Source organism: Centroberyx gerrardi, chromosome 7, assembly GCF_048128805.1.
Source record: "Centroberyx gerrardi isolate f3 chromosome 7, fCenGer3.hap1.cur.20231027, whole genome shotgun sequence".
NCBI lineage: Eukaryota > Metazoa > Chordata > Actinopteri > Beryciformes > Berycidae > Centroberyx > Centroberyx gerrardi.
The window spans coordinates 23,576,213-23,592,847 of record NC_136003.1 but is presented as its reverse complement, the minus strand read 5'-3'; the positions used below and the strand labels follow the sequence as shown (position 1 = coordinate 23,592,847).

At 41.8% G+C, this 16,635-nt stretch overlaps 1 protein-coding gene across 3 annotated transcripts; it reads right to left on the bottom strand.

The window, feature by feature from the left end:
- Window positions 1-1,186: 1,186 nt before the first annotated feature.
- On the bottom strand, window positions 1,187-2,887 carry LOC139932076 (ADP-ribosylation factor 1-like). 3 transcript variants are annotated; one of them, XM_071925764.2, is made up of 5 exons: window positions 2,745-2,887; window positions 2,513-2,514; window positions 2,043-2,153; window positions 1,778-1,902; window positions 1,187-1,621 (listed from the first exon to the last, which is right to left on the bottom strand). In XM_071925764.2, exons 1-5 carry the CDS (start codon window positions 2,885-2,887, stop codon window positions 1,460-1,462), a joined length of 543 nt encoding a protein of 180 aa, XP_071781865.2. In that variant the 3' UTR covers window positions 1,187-1,459. The 3 variants fall into 3 exon arrangements, with proteins under 3 accessions (XP_071781865.2, XP_071781866.2, XP_071781864.2); XM_071925765.2 differs by lacking the exon at window positions 2,043-2,153; XM_071925763.2 differs by lacking the exon at window positions 2,513-2,514 and having other exon boundaries at window positions 2,043-2,159; window positions 2,749-2,887.
- Between the last annotated feature and the right edge of the window lie 13,748 nt (window positions 2,888-16,635).

The following is a 16,635-nucleotide window of genomic DNA, read 5'->3' as shown; positions in this document are numbered from 1 at the left end:
ATCTGTGTGCTTTAATACTCCAATTAACATCAAAGAAACTCATTAAATCATCACGATTAGTCCATCAGCACAATTATCATATTCTGTCCCTGATGACACACTCAAAGCAAATGGAAATTTGGATGTGGGAGGAGAAGGAGGTCGAGTAGCCAAGGAGAGAGACAATTTTTAGCATATATGAACTATATTGTAAAAAGTCCATGGAAAAAATGTCCAGGAGCCCTCTGACACTAGTAAGCCCATACATGCTCCAGTGCCAGATTGTCTCATGGGAGTATTCTGAGTGAGAGATATTATAGAAAATGTTGGCAGATAACATAATTGCCCCAGATCTGTTGGGGTGCAGACCGTCACGTGTAGTGTATGTGTATGTATTCAATATATCAAAGCAATATCAGGTTGCAAGAATCCTCAGTGAGAACTTTTTTTTTCCCAGTTTTGCTGAACAAACATCATGTGTCCCTTGAAGACCAGCGACCACTTCAGATAGGTAACAGCTGGGGGTTTTCCATCTTCATCCTGGCCGCGCTCTGAACTCGCTTATTGACAGGTGACACATTGATGCCAGTGTGACAAACTGGAGCCTGTACATTTTGCTGAGCGGGAGAGCTCATTCCCAAGGCCGCTCACACTCTAGGAAAAGCTGACACCTGTCACATAGGTAGAAGGGAGGTGATTTTTGAACAGGGAATGGCTGATGTGATCCATACTTGAATGGAATGACAGTTTCCTACAAGTGAGAATAACATGGAGAATATTTTGGATGTCTGCTGGAGGTGGAAGAAATTCACTCAAAACTGCACTGGTTATCCAAACTATACATTGCACACTGTAACATAACTCTGTGCCTTAATTCATAATGCATAGGCCTACAGCGCAAAAATGAGTCGTCATGTTTTGTCATTTATTCTAAATTGCTCAGTCTTGACACAACACAGAGATAACAGATGGACTCCAGCTGACTTTTGTCAAGCTGCTTACTCACAACCTCTATCAAAACATTATTCCTGCATTACGTAGGTTGTCCTTGGTTTCAAATGTTTTGAAATGTACTTTTCATAGTTTTTTTGCTGACTACAACATACAAGCAACCTTATGGATTATTGTGAGGAATTAATTTCTCATATAATTAAAACAGTACTGTATTGTGCAAGCTGATCACCCCACCCAGTTAGCCATGCTGCCATTTCCACAAGTAAGAGTTAACCGTGTTCAAGGCACAGCAGGGCTGCTCCCCACTCCCAGCTCCTACATGCACCAAAGTCACATACACACATCGGGATCCATCCGAACACTCACACTCACATACACAGATGTAGGGCAGCACTGGCCAAAGCCCCGATGGTTCAGAGGATGGAGTGAGAAGGAGAGGAGAGAGGGAGGCTAGGACCAGTGCAGTCGCCCGTCACACTGCGTAGACGACAGACAGAGATGACAAGAGAGATGGTGGAATGACGGATCATTTCGCGTTCTTTAGCTGGTTGGAAAGCCAGTCCAGGCCCTCATAGAGACCGTCTCCACTAGTGGCGCACGTGGCCTGGATGTACCAGTTGTGATGGCGCAGGGAGTGCAGGCACAGCTTGTCTGTGATCTCAGCTGCGTTCATGGCATTGGGCAGGTCCTGAAGGAGAGGAAAGGCATCACACTGCTTATGAGAAAAGGAAAACTGTAAACTTGTCAATTTATTTCACTATCAGCAACTAACAATCCCTGTAAAGTTCTCCACTTTGAGGCTCATCATTCTAAGAGGCATGGCAAGGCAGAGAAGCAAGTTCACCTGTTTGTTGGCAAACACAAGCAGCGCAGCGTCTCTCAGCTCATCCTCAGCCAGCATCTGCATCAGCTCCTCCTTCGCCTGATGAATTCGCTCCTGGTCATTACTGTCTACTACAAAGATCAAGCCTGAAAAATGGAAATGGATGAGTGAAGTCTGGATTGTGGAAGCGGATGAAGATCAAATGTAATCGAAGATTCAATCCACAAGGGCCTGATGCTTGTAAAATAGGCTTTGAGCTATCTGGAAGCAACAGGAAACATCTCACCTACTGTGTTATGGAAGTAGTGCCTCCATAGTGGCCTAATTTTGTCCTGACCGCCCACATCCCACACTGTAAAACTGATGTTCTTGTATTCTACTATCTCAACATTAAAACCTGTGGAGGGAAAGAGAGAGAGAGAGAGAGAGAGAGAGAGAGACAGACAGACAGACAGACAGACAGACAGACAGACAGAGAGAGACAGCAATGGACAGAGATAAAAAAAAAATTGTCAGTTATCAATGGAGCCATAATAACCGTGCAACATGCCCAATGCCAAGATATTAGCTTAGTATAAAGGTGTGTATTCCTCCAGAGAGTAACGTTTTCATTTCAACTACAGAGAAAAGAATCTCTAAAGGTGGACTGACTGCCTGAGGACTCAGTTAGACCTGGGATGTCAGGTAAGTGCACTTAACTACCTGGTGGGATAGACAACCAGCAGTACTCTGTGTCCCGAGGACAGGAGTTGGAACCACTGGACTAGCTTTATATGTTAAAGCAGCCTGATGTAGCCTCTGCAATGCCCTGCTCTCATTACTTCAGGCCCTGAGGCCAGCTTAGGGCAGCGTCTCTGGGCATGTGGGCAGTGATTACAGACCAGAGCGGAGGAGAGGCAACAGGGTGGGAGTACGTGACTGTCTTCATGAGGTTCATTTCCACTCCTCTACATGAAAACATGGTCAACAAGACAACAGCAGCCCAGACAGCATCGGTAGGGCAGAAACGATCTCTCTCAGCTTGAGCTTGTACAGGATGGTGGTCTTTCCAGCAGCGTCCAGTCCTACCATCAGGATCCTCATCTCTTCATTTCCAAAGAGATTTTTAAACAGGCTTGCAAAATTTCCCATTTTGGCTGATCTGCAGAGGTAGAAACAACAGGAGCAAATGGTCAAATCTTTGAAAATGTGGTAGAAAAAGGAGTACTGCAAACATCAATATATAGAGAGCATCAAAGTGTGAATATTCCATCTTTAGAAAACAATTCGGGTACTATTCTACCCTTGACTGCAGGATTTTCTCTAGCTTTTAGACAGGGTAGCTGGCAATGTTGCCACTGAGGTGGGTTTTATCCGGGATTGGGGCGTTGTTGAAGACCCTAGGAGCACAAAACAACAGCCTTTAGCAGCAAAAATAAGGCTATTGAAACGTTCATAATCCCTATGCACTGAAAAAACATTCAAAACCGTATGATGGGAAAAATGGATTGTGGTGGCTCAAAATGAATCTTATCTGATTAATAGGCCCTTTTCACGTCGTGAGAAACCGGTGCATTACAACTTCCTGTGGCAACTTTATTTTTGCGAAGAGATAACTTTAGGCGAAGAACTTGTAGTTTAGATCCAGGAGTCAACAAAAATAGTCTTTGTAATTCACCAATGTTCATTTTGGGCAGGTTGTGGAGCGATTTAGTGAGGGCCAGAGCTGGCAACAGGAAGTTGTAATGCACCTGTTTCTCAATGCAGAAGCTGTTACCATGACAATGTGAAAAGGGCCTATTGAAGCTACACAAAGCAAAATCATGAGGAAAAGGTGCTGTGAAAGTCAGTCAGTCACATTGTTGATTTATTTAGACACTTTACATCTGGCCCTCTCTGTAGTGCCTCTAGGTCTCCTTTACACACACACACACACACACACACACACACACACACTCCTGGATAAGGAAGTCATGTTAGAGCTATACAGAAGGAAAGCTATATAAGCATTTGCATAATGGAATTTACACAGTAAGTAGTTACAGAAGTGCAATCTGATGATTGGCTAAACCACATTGGATACAATTTGAAAGTAAACTTTTTCTTTCATGTTATGTTAGTCTGTTGCCACTTATTCTCCTTATTAATTTGAAAATATTTAAATTAATAAAATGTAAATTAAATGAAGAAAAAATTGCATTATCATCTCAATAAAGAGGTAGTCACTCTCCTCTTCTCCGTCTCATGATTGAAAATTTTATGCTACTGTTCAGGGCATGACTTGATGATTATTTTATTAAATTAATTAATTTACAATACATTAACTCAATGAGAGAACAGAATACAAGAATTACAGTATATGATTATTCTGATCATTTCACTCTCCCCACCGTTGTTCAATTTCAGAATAATACCTTTGTTCTATTTGTTCTAGTGTAAGCTTTGTGAGCTTTCACATCTGGCACATGCCACATTTACTTGTTCTGCTTGTTCCCTGATCCCTATCAGGCTTGCTTGGAATCTAATGATAAAACAATAGGTTTTTGCATAGGTTTTAGGGTAACACTTTACAATATGGTACACAAAATCATTACTTACCATTTTTTCAACTAAAAGGTAATCATGGAAAGGTATGTTTCATATGTTTGGTGCAAAAGTTTTTTTCAACCCAGGCTGGTATCACTCCACTCTCAATGCTGTCTTCAACTTTTATAAAAACCCAAGTGACCCAACTGACCAATCAGAAATTAGAGAGAAATATAATTCTACAAAATGGCCTTCATGTCAGTAGGAGGGACACCAAGATCATTTGGGTTTTTTAGCCCACCCTTAAAACTGGGCCCATTCCAAATAACTCTTCCTCAATACCTATTGCCCAACAACTGTATACCCTGCAAACAGGCTAGGGAATATAAGCAGACTGGTTTGGTGATGCTATAAACAGATGACAACAACATAAACAGCACCAGCAATTAAGAGTTCACAAAAACATCCACACACTAAAAAAACAGTGCATGATTAAACAAAGTAGTAGGGTTCATTGCAATTTCAAGACATAATTGCCATAATTTCACTGAAAAAGTCTAGTCTTTTCTTCCTCATGAACAAAACCAATGGTGACATCTTCCTTCCTGTCAACTGACAAATGTATCTCTACCCACTTGTTTTTAATTACTGCTGCTAGACACTTCAGCACTTGGTCATGTTGCCAGGTGCATCGTCCTTGGGACAGGAGTTTGATGTAGCATAAAAGAGAGAATGACATGCAGCTAGGCTAGAAAGTTGAGTTTTTGTTAAAATAACAACTGCTTGGTGGATCACTTGTATGCCAAATTTAAAAAGTCTTGAGTGATGTTGTATGAGGTATGCAATATTTGCCAATTTTAAAAAAGAGTAGCATCTTAGATGGAGTTTAACTTCACGTGCTCTACATACAAGAAAGAACGTCATGTATCAGGTCTACTAGACTGCCAACTTTCAACAAACCAAATCCATTATGAATATCTTTTACATACTTAAAGGTGATAAAACATAGCTGGGAGCCACAAAGAGGAAGAACATAGAACATCTATAGAACATTTTGAGATTAATATGATGAAACCTGTATGTTTTGATTGCTAGGGGACAAAAGAGGAAAAAGCTGCTTTAAACGGCTCTTCTGATTGGCCGTGCAATCACTGTAGGGTGTATGAATATTTTCTGTCAGTGCATTACAAAAATACCTTCATAGGTATGCACTCATGACCTGAGCCGAGAGACACCATGAGTCCACCTGTTGCCCTACAACTGCATACCATGGGAACAGGTCAGGCAATGTCCTTCCTATATGGTAGGGCCCCCGCATTGCCCTAGGTACATACATGTGTAAAAAACAAAATCAATATGGCCTGCGCTCTCACGATATTCTACAGATGTTGGTCCCCAGAGTTAGAACAGAATTAGGCAAAAAAGCCTTTAAATAGGCTGCCCCTTCTTCCTGGAATAATGTACAGAAGGACCTGAAATTGTCAGAGCTGATTACTATGGGGGAATTTAAGTCAATTTTAAAGGATCGAGAAAATAGTACTCTTGGTCAATGTGATTGCTCCTAAATTTTCACTGAAATCGTTTTAGAAAATTGTACCTGTTTATGCATCATAACTGGATTTTTGTCCTTGACCTTGTATTGCATATTAACTGGATACTGTGTTCTCTCGTTTGTAGTGTGTGACAGTTGTATTTGTCTGTTTGTATTGTTTGTGTCTATTGTTGTAACAACATTTATGCTGCTCTCTTGGCCAGGTCACTCTTGAAAAAGAGATTTTAATCTCAATGAGACTTTTACCTGGTTAAATAAAGGATATATATATATAGGCCCCGCCCACCCATGTCAAAACAGTGATGTGAATGTTGTCGAGGCCATGACAGGATGGCCCTCAGGACATAGGCGTAAATTTAGGTGGGGACATGTCCCTACTACTTTTCTTTACAAACCAAATCCATTATGAATATGGTATGACAAAGAGCCTACTTAAAGGTGATAAAACGTAACTCGCTCAGAACCATGAGGAGGAGGACATCTTTACATTTTTTAGATTCATAGCTATATTGCTTCCTGAAAACGCTGCCTATTTTTCCATGCTATCTTACTTTAAAAACACCAATGTAGCGGCGAGAGGGCGGTGCCAATAGTTTCTGCAAATTTCAGGCGTCTGGAATTCCACCTGTCCTACACCAGATAGAGCATGGAGGAACGTGTATGTATTTATAAGCTAAGTCGCATTTAATCGAGAATATATTTAGGAATTTGCCTACAATCTTTTCCACATCCAAGAAGCGTCCCAACTTTCTGAGTTTAGTATAGTTGTCATGCGACGGGGGAATTTCAGAGTCTTGGGTCTTTCACATGGGACACAGTCTGCTTGACGCACACTGCTAGGTACGGCACAACTCTTGACTAGATGCTTGGGGGAGTGTCATAAGATCCAATATACATCCAAAATATAATAAACAATGGTCATAGATCGCTCATCTTCCCTGCGTTTTAAACACACCTACTATCTTTTTAAAGATATAATTACGGTGACTTTTCTAGAAAGTTTACCCATTCTCTCAGTTCATGAATGCTGTGCTGCTAGCGAAAGCTCATAGTTTGACCTACATTCCATTCCATTCATTTACTTTATCCAAAGCGACTTACAACACTAGAAATGGGGACCAATCCACTCCAAATGGCCTGAAACGTGCTCCTAAACACTTTCTGGGGGAACGATTTTGCCCTCGACACAAAATTCTAAATCTACCAGGGTTACGGATACGTAATTTTTAATGGAGACACTTTCTCATAACTCCCGAACCGTGAGTGGTACAGCCACCAAATTTGGTGTGCATGATCGTCTCTTCCAACTGTCCATGTGTGCCAAGTTTGGCACCCCTAGTGTCTTCCTTTGATATAGCTGCCATGGACTCCCATTCAAAAACGTTTCGAAAATTTCACGAAGTGTCAACATTTTTATATCTCCGGAACGGAAGGTCGTAGCCGTTCAGGACCAAGACCAGCATGTTAGGGGTACATGAACCCCCACTAGGAGTTGGTTTCAAGTTGCTATCACGTACTGTTCAGGAGTTATGAATTTTAACCTATTTTTTGAATGGATACGTAATTTTTAACAGAGACACTTTCTCATAACTCCCGAACCGTAAGTGGTACAGCCACCAAATTTGGTGTGTGTGATCATCTCTTCCCACTGCCCATGTGTGCCAAGTTTGGCGCCCCTAGTGTCTTCCTTTGATATAGCTGCCATAGACTCCCATTCAAAAAAGTTTCGAATATTTCACAAAGTTTCAACATTTTTTATATCTCAGGAACGGAAGGTCATAGCGACACGGGACAAAGACCAGCATGTTCAGCGCATAGGAAAACCCCACCCTAGGAGTTGGTTTCAAGTCTGTATCACTTACCGTTCAAGAGTTATAAAATTAAGGGTAACGCTTTAGATTACAGCCCGCAACATACAGCGTAATTACTCCAGAGTTAAGCTGTAATCTTTTGTACTAACGGTGTACCAGTACAGTACGTACCAATACATATATGTAGGTACAGGGGAACAAGATGTGAAGTTATGAAATAAGGGGGTAACAATTCAGGAACTTACAAAGAACTTACACTGTAGTTATTTTTTAACTACCGGGTACCTATTCTATTATTACAGGGTACAGTATGACCATAAAACTGAGCAAAAATCTGGACCTTTCAGGGAAGATGGAGTGATGATTTCTGCAGCACTTAATAAATCTGATGTGATTTTATTTCAAAATGACCTTATTACCAACACACAGGCAAACTACATTACTCCTTTATAATTTTGGGGTAGGCCTACTTAAAATAACTACGGGGTACATCTGTGCGTTTACTTCGGAACAAAGGTCCAGGGGACAATGTATTGTCATGGATACTGTCGGCCTCTGAAGACTGTCTCAGCTGTCGTTCACCTCACCAGCAAACTTCATTACTGGATGCTCGTTTATGGCCTGGTGGCTCCGCCTGCCATCGGCGGACAGAATTCACCCACCCTATATGTCACTCACTTGTGCTTCGGTGTAAACACGTTGCCAATAAATACATTCTGATTATTACCCACCATATGTTTGCTGTAAAGTAGGTTAGCAGGGAACAGATCGGGTATGTTCCTTCATCTCACCAGCATACGCCTGAAGGGTGGGCGAGCGGAGAGCCTTTTCCATTTCTTTATAGAAAACACTCCATCGCCCCCTGCTGTGATCCGATATGAATGAAGCGTACCCATTCAACTTTGATGAACTTTGATGACGCTGATGTGAAAGGTTATAGGTCACAACTGTAATATAAAAATAACATAGTACTACATCCATGAGTACTCTTGCATTATTATTGTCTTTATGGCATTGCTTTTATTGTTTTTCCTATCCAAATCTTTGTCACTTATTTGATTTATACTTTTAAGTCATATATATTTGTTTTCAGATTAGGTGTATACGTATTTTATCTCCCCTTGGCATTATGTTCCCACGTTCTAATTTATAAGTACATATAAATGAATGATTATCATTATTAAATTACATTCATGCTAATAACCAAAAAGTTATTCAAGTATGTGGTAATTTATGTTATGGTCATAATGTACCCTGCAATAATAGAATATGTACCCGGTAGTTAAAAAATAACTACAGTATAAGTTCTTTGTAAGTTCCTGAATTGTTACCCCCTTATTCCATAACTTCACATCTTGTTCCCCTGTACCTACATATATGTATTGGTACGTACTGTACTGGTACACCTTTAGTACAAAAGATTACACCGTAACTGTGGAGTAATTACGCAGTATGTTGCGGGCTGTAATCTAAAGCGTTACCAAATTAAGAGCAATGTCATGTAGGTTGGGAGGAGCCTAAAGCCCAAGCAGGACACTATAAAGGCCCTGACACACCAGGCCGACGGTCGGCCGTCGGGCAATGTCGGGCCGTCGGTAAGCGTCGGTGTCCCTAGTTTTTGCGGTGTGTCCCACACCGTCGGCACTAGTCGGACCCTGTCGGCATCTTTTTGGCCGATTGAGCATGTTGAATCGGCGTCGGAGCCGTCGGTGAGAGAGATCACTCTGATTGGTAGTTCGTGTTTTGCCTCTGGATGATTGGACTGATAAATTCCTTCAACATGTGGAACTGAACAGGAAAGAGCCGAGCAAAATCGGAGGTTTCATTTATCTCCAGCTCTTGACACAGGTTCGGGAAAGCCCCTTGAGCCTGTCGCTGGAGTATCCATGATTTCACCCATTTAGTGCGGTTTCTCCTTATTTTTCGCCTCCGCCTCTTCCTTTCTTCTTCCACAACCAAAAGGGCTGACAACGCCAGTGCCATTTGCAACTTCTTATCAGACAGGTATGGAGAGTTATTTCCCCTCACGCAGGCGCAGAACGTACGTGCTAGTTGGCCGTCGGGTGTAGTCTTTGCGGTGTGTTCAAGTGCAACTTTTTGGACCAGACGCAGGCGATGTGAGGCGACGCAACAGTCGGCCTTCGTCGCCGCTGGTTCTTTGAAGTCGGTTTGGTGTGTCAGGGCCTTAAAAGGAGAAGCACAGCTGCAGCTCATTTGAGCTCCGGTTGCCAGCTGTCATTTCGCCAGATTTTTGTGCCATCAGGCCAGGGATTCGAACCGGCAACCTTCAGACTACTAGTCTGCTTCTCTAACCTCTGGGCTACCTACCGCCCAAGTTGCCCACCTATTATTTCTACCAGCCCACCCTAATATAGCAGGCTAAAACAGGCCCTGCTAGAGAGTCCACAGTAGCAAAGCTGAGAAGTTTTGAAATGGCTTCCTGGAATGCTGTGATAGACAACTTAGAGCCAGCCTCCAAAGCCAGTGTGTAGAAATCACCAATGAAATGTGTGGAGTATTCATTTAAAGTCATTATTGTCATGACAGTTGTCCCCAGGGGAGCGGAGGTGGGAAGCTGTAGAGAGGCTTCTTGTTCTGCTTTGATGGGCTGCTTCGAGGCAAAGTCTGAATCCAACACACTGACTGGAAGACACAGAGTCCTCCTTTACAGCTCCAGAGTTGGTGGCAAGAGTGTCTACTGGAGCAGAACTCAGAGGTCTTGCTTCTGGGATTGCCAGGGCAGCCATCGTAGTGGAAAGCTCAGGAGCCAATTTGCAGAAATCCTCCTCTTTAAAATATGCTGAATTCTTATGAAACAGCATATTTGTGGTGACAAGAGTATCCAGAGGAGGAGAGGTAGAAAGCTGTGCATCAGTGTCCTGGTCTGCTTTGCCTGAGACCAAGTCATTCAGTGTAGCAATGCAAACCTCTTTTAGTTATGCAGATGGTTCAGCATGAACATCCACAGGTGCAGAGGTGGGAGGTTGTGGTCCAGTGTGATCCTGCTCCACTTTGGCAGAATGCATGTCAGCAATCTCAATGGCCATCTCATACCATGAAGCTGAAGAAACCACTTTTGCTTCCAAATTTGTGGCACAACAATCTGAAAGAGCATAGGTGAGTCTTGCAGTGGCATCTAGGCCGGCTCTGACATCCTGTTTAGTAGCAAACTTTGCTGCCACCTTTCTTACAACCGCTTTGCGAGGGTTGGAATTCTTCTTTCCTGTCTTTGCTCTGATGAAGGCTAGAGAGTCCACAGGAGCAAAGCTGAGAAGTTTTGAAATGGCTTCCTGGAATGCTGTGATGGACAACTTAGAGCCAGCCTCCAAAGCCAGTGTGTAGAAATCACCAATGAAATGTGTGGAGTATTCATTTAAAGTTATTATTGTCATGACAGTTGTCCCCAGGGGAGCAGAGGTGGCAATCTGTACAAGGGCTTCTTGTTCTGCTTTGATGGCCTGCTTAGAGGCAACGCCAAATGAGACTGTTGACTGTCCTTTCCCTCCAGTAATGTTCCAACATCTTCGGGTTTTCTGCGCCTTCTTTGGCCTGTTAAGATGCTCATCCAGAAGGTATCCTGAGATTTCTGTGGCTGCTACATTCACAATAAGTTTCCTGAACCAGTCAGCCTCCAAAGGTTCCATAGATTTGTTTTTTCTTAGGATCGCATCAACTTCTTTTGCTGTTCTCTCAACAATCAGTGACACATCTCTGTCATAAGAGAGTGCATTGAGCCTCCGTAGTGATGTAAACCCACGGGAAGTAACTGAGAAGGGTCAATAGATTCTCCGTCAGTGGTTTGACCTTGGTTCCCAGTTTTTCTCTGTCAACAGGTGATGGAATGAAATGTTCAAAGACACCATCAAAGATTGCCATGATACCAGCTTCCTGGACCATTGACGCCCTGGGGAACACTGAGTTCTCTGCTGGTTTGGGCTTCAGACTGTCAGCGGTTGTCTTTAGGTAAAAAAAAAAAAAAAAAGGATTCACAAGTTACACAACCATCAATATACAGTAATAGTCATTGTTATTTATGGTTTCACAAGAAAAAATAGTTATATCCTTCTGTCAAGGAGCCGTTTGAAGTGCTCCTTTTCAATCTCCATTTGAAGCTCCACTGATATTTTTCTGAGGGTCAAAAGCCGTTTCTGGTGCCATGCCTGTGTAGAACACAGCTTTAACACTCACTCTCTTTTCATTGATAAGCAGCAGTATCTATATACTAGGTAGTACACTAGTTTCAGGTTGTTTACTATGCTTACCAAGTCAAGTGGTTGGAGGGTGTCCAACAGTTTGCTGTCAGTCATTCCAATGCACCTACATGTGAAAATGAAATGTGTCACATTTCACATTTTCAAATGTGTTACTGTATCTTCCATCAAAGTTTTTTCTTACTTACTTATTGACAAAGACGGTCTCCTCCCTGAGCCATTTTGCTAGCTCTTTGATTTTTTCTTGAGGTAGACGGCCACGCTTCGCAGCCAGGAACCTCTTTACATGTTGTTTCTGCAGAGGGACATTTGGTTACAACCTCAGTGAAGGCACTGTCATGTTTATTCAGCAAAGTGACTGTCCTTACCTCAGTCAAGAAACTGTTTTCCTTCCATCCAGGTCCCTCCATGCTCTTGGGTTGGAAGGAGTCTCAAAATGCTATTCACTGACAGGTACAGAGTGACATAAAGCTAATCCAAAAATGAAGTATTTTAAAATGTTCAGGAAATAATTCAGGTCTAATTCAGAAGTGCAAATGACACTTTGCAGGCTGTAGGTTGCTCCTGTTTGTGTGTGCATCAGTAGAATGTTAAAGCATCATAAAGGCATTTCAACAAAGGTTCTAATTCAGATGTCATACAGGAATAACTAGCATTATGGCTAAATTGCTTTTCATGCAAGAAATAGATAAATAATGTCTACTTTATTTTACTTTTTCTCACCAAATTAGTAAAGCATGTCTGTTGTTGCACCATGACAGAACACTGCTGAAGGTTCTGTACTGTAAATGCTCAAAGACACTATAGTGATTCAATGTCAAATATAAAACATATACTGCAATAACATTAATGTCTATAAGAATGTCAACTATGTAAATTGGGTGGGAAATGAAGCAGATTGCTGTTAAAGTGTACCCAAAATATGGGTACACAACACAATGGCACAATGCAGAATAGACTGCATAGACTGGTATAAAGGAAATTCATAAAACATTAAACAACATACAGTACAGAATATAGTTTTACACATAATGCACAATAGATGCAATAATATTAGTCTGTTTCCATTTATTTTTTCTGTTACATTTTGCAAATCAGCCACAACTACAACCACTGCTACTAGTGCTACTACTAATACTAATAGCTGATATATCTAATCCTATAACTACAACTACTACTTCATCTACAACATTAATTACAAACAACTGTGTTTTTATGTATTTGTGATAGCTATATTTTAAATTCAAACTGTAAGGGAACAGCGGACCAAGGACGTTTCCTCTTGAACTCCCACTCTTAGGGAGGGAGGGATGGGAGACACTGAGGGCAAGGGCGTAATTTACGGGGGGTCGGGGCCCCTCCAATATCACAAACAGGCCAATAAGACCCCCCACCCCCCACCCACCCCTAATAATATAGCATAATGAGTATAAATTAACTCGTCTTAACTTTTTGACACCGCAACGCGGAGTTTCACCACACAATTGATTACAGTGGACTATTGAAATGAGACGCCTGACTATATATTAGTTTGTTCTGCTGTCAATAAGTTTGAAAAATGGAGGAAAAGTTGATTCTTGAGGTCTGTGATTTCACAAAACTTAATGACTGCTTTCTAAGCAGCTACTGGGACATTAATGAGAGCCCAAAGTGTCAGTGCAAGAGTGGGTGTATGAGGTAGGCTATGTACATTACAATTCAGTAGTTATATGGCAATGTAAACATATGCAAACGTTAGCTAGCTAGCTGTCATTAGCAGCATCTTGTAGACTACACAGTTGTGCGTTGCGGCCGTTTCTATGGTTACCACGCTCGGAGCACCAGCTATTTTTTCCCTTCACATGAGGCACGGTGAGTGCCGCATGCGGCTGTTGCCTCCTGTGTAAAAAGCCCAAGGCTGATTGGCAACTGAAGAGAAGTAGATCAGATCAATTTTTAAAAAACATGTTGTTCTCCATTGCATAGTTGCTTGCTTCTGTACTTTTGATAAGGCTAGGCTTCTCATGGAAAACACACTAGCTTAGGCTGTTTATTACACCATGTCATGAAATATATATGACCTTTGAACTGCTTTCTGCTGATCTTTAGATAGAAAGTGGTCTAAAAGTATTTAGTCCTTGATTTTTACAAATAGGTCTATGTCCCAATGCCTATAGCCTCCTGCCTATGCTTGTGGTGCATGTGCGACTCGCAGCTAAATTTCAACCTGCTCACAGCTCCTCTTGTTCGCGAACGAGACTCAATTCTTGAATGGCTTGAATGGCTGTGTGTGGCGCTGCGGAGCTGGGAGTTATCACATCCTATGTGTGCTCCTTTATAGCTACAGGTCCATAAGCTGCATACGTAGCTCCGTGCCACTGTGTTCACTCTAATCCATTAATGTTACAACCACTTCGCTTTGCATCACTTTGCGCAATAAAAATCATCACTTGTGGCCGTTTCATTGGGTGTGTTTTGGGGAAAAGCATCCTAGCAAATTCTCAGTTTGTTTAACATTGTTTATGGAGACCTCTTTTGTCTATTATCATTTTCTTCATTTAATTTTGTCCAAATATAATCCATAAGTATACATATGGAAAATGTATGGATATTGTGCTTTTAGGCTACCTCCGCATCGCAGGCCTGGTTCGTGTCACCACCTGTCCGGTCATGCCATGTGCACACAGTTATTTGCTTCTCATAGACAATGAATGGAGCCGAACTGTTTGCCTCGTGAAATCGCGTCTGCAACTATTGTAACATGGGCGCTGAAAGGAAGCGGATTCCGCTATTCGTTCCGCATCTGGTGTGAACCAGAGCTTAACTCTTGCTCTACACTGACAGGTGTAGGCTATCACCCAACAACTTGACATATCATACAAGCAGGCCAGGCAAAAATAAGCAGACTGGTTTGGCGATCAACTGTAAAAACATGGCACCTCAAGCTAAATGAAAATCTGTATCAGAGTCCATGTCTTGTCTCCTGCTCTCCGTTCTCCTCCATGTCTTCCCAGTCACTCTATAAATAAATAAGGTGCTGTTTCCAAGGTGACACCTCCTTGGAGAATTGGCCACCTGAAATCCAGATGGAGAAGAAAAGGAGGGTGAACAGTGGTCTACCTGGCACAGCAGACACTCAAAATACCGTCATCACCACCACTACACCACCAGCATCACCCCTACTGTATTCCAGGACCCCCACCCTGCAGCTTGGCCCTGGGGATCATCAGTCTCCATTACAACACATCATCCTACCACCTATAGGCCTATACCACAGAGGTACATCTGAAGATGATTCCCATTAGTGTCAGGATGTGTGTCTTTGATGGTGTGTATAGGAGGAGACGATGGTGCAGCTGGGTGGATCATTCTATTATAATTATCCTACTGCAAAATGGAAAATGCATGGGCTCCCTCCAGTGGTTAGAGCAGCAAACTACCGATGTATTACATTACTGCTGGTGTGGACCCTTCATGGTCTATGATGTGGACCGGTTGGATTCCCTGAAGCTCCACAAAAGTGGCGTAGTGAGTAGGGAGACCCTCTTTCACCCTGCTGAAGTTTCCTTGAGCAAGATACTGCATCAGCTTCAGGCTGAAGAGGCTCTCGCTGCTCTACAAGTATCACATTAAATGTCCGTTATACTCTAAAAATCATTTTCTTTTATTGGCATAGAAAATCTACTATAACTGAGGAACCCATTCAAATTTTGTCCATACTCAGATTTTAACTTAGTGATTTAGTAAGGTTATCCAAACGAACCTCACTTTACTTTCACACTGAGTTGTTGATAACATCAGCTGGGTTAGATCAAGTAATTACTAGTCCATAGCGAAAGAGCCACCAGGTCGCCCCGAAATGAGGTGAATTTTTAACAGGGAATGGCTAATGTGATCCATACTTGAATGGAGTGAGTTTCCTACAAGTGAGAATAACATGGAGAATATTTTGGATGTCTGCTGGAGGTGAAAGAAATTCACTCAAAACTGCACTGGTTATCCAAACTATACATTGCACACTGTAACGTAAGTCTGTGCCTTAATTCATAATGCATAGGCCTACAGCGCAAAAATGAGATGAGTCGTCATGCTTTGTCATTTATTCTAAATTGCTCAGTCTTCACACAACACAGAGATAATCAATGGGCTCCAGCTGTCCAACCTCCATCAAAACAATATTCCTGCTTTGTGTAAACATTTAAAATGTTTTGAAATTTAGGGGAGACCAGGGCATGTTGTCAAACTTTTTACTCATTGGTGTATTTCTCAGTAGTGCCTTACTACTGAGATACGATATATATTTTTCTAGCTAGATTAAGGTCTTCTCTAAAAACTGGCATTTTTACATTTTGAACAATTTACTGGAAGAAAAAGTTATTCCTGATGAAATACCACTTGATAACTTGTGACAACTTACCCCATGTCAGGGCATGTTGTCACACATGACGGGGCATATTGTCACATAGACAAGTGTGCTGTGTTTGTGCACACAATTCCATTTCGTCTGAAGTATATATACAATAATAACATGAAAAACATACTCTTGTATTAAAAACAACATACTTCATAATAGAAATCGACACCCACCACACACCAGGTGAAATAACCCCTCCCTCACCTATCCTGGGATGCTCAGACAAACATAAATTCTAATACAATTTCTAACAGTATGATATATTAATGTACATGTAATATATACACATTTAATTTTATGTTTTATTATGTAAAATGGCTTCTTAGTCACTTAAAGAAAACAGTAATAACAGTAATCTGCCTCTGTGACTGTATGTGCGGCCGGTCCAGCAGAGAGACAAAAAAGAA

Excerpts from the sequence above, each read along its gene's own strand:
- LOC139932076 (XM_071925764.2), bottom strand. The coding sequence starts at position 2,887 with ATGGGAAATTTTGCAAGCCTGTTTAAAAATCTCTTTGGAAATGAAGAG. Across the intron at positions 1,903-2,042 it reads CTACTTCCATAACACAGTAG|GCTTGATCTTTGTAGTAGAC; the intron begins GTGAGATGTTTC and ends TCCATTTTTCAG. Across the intron at positions 1,622-1,777 it reads TTGTGTTTGCCAACAAACAG|GACCTGCCCAATGCCATGAA; the intron begins GTGAACTTGCTT and ends CCTCTCCTTCAG.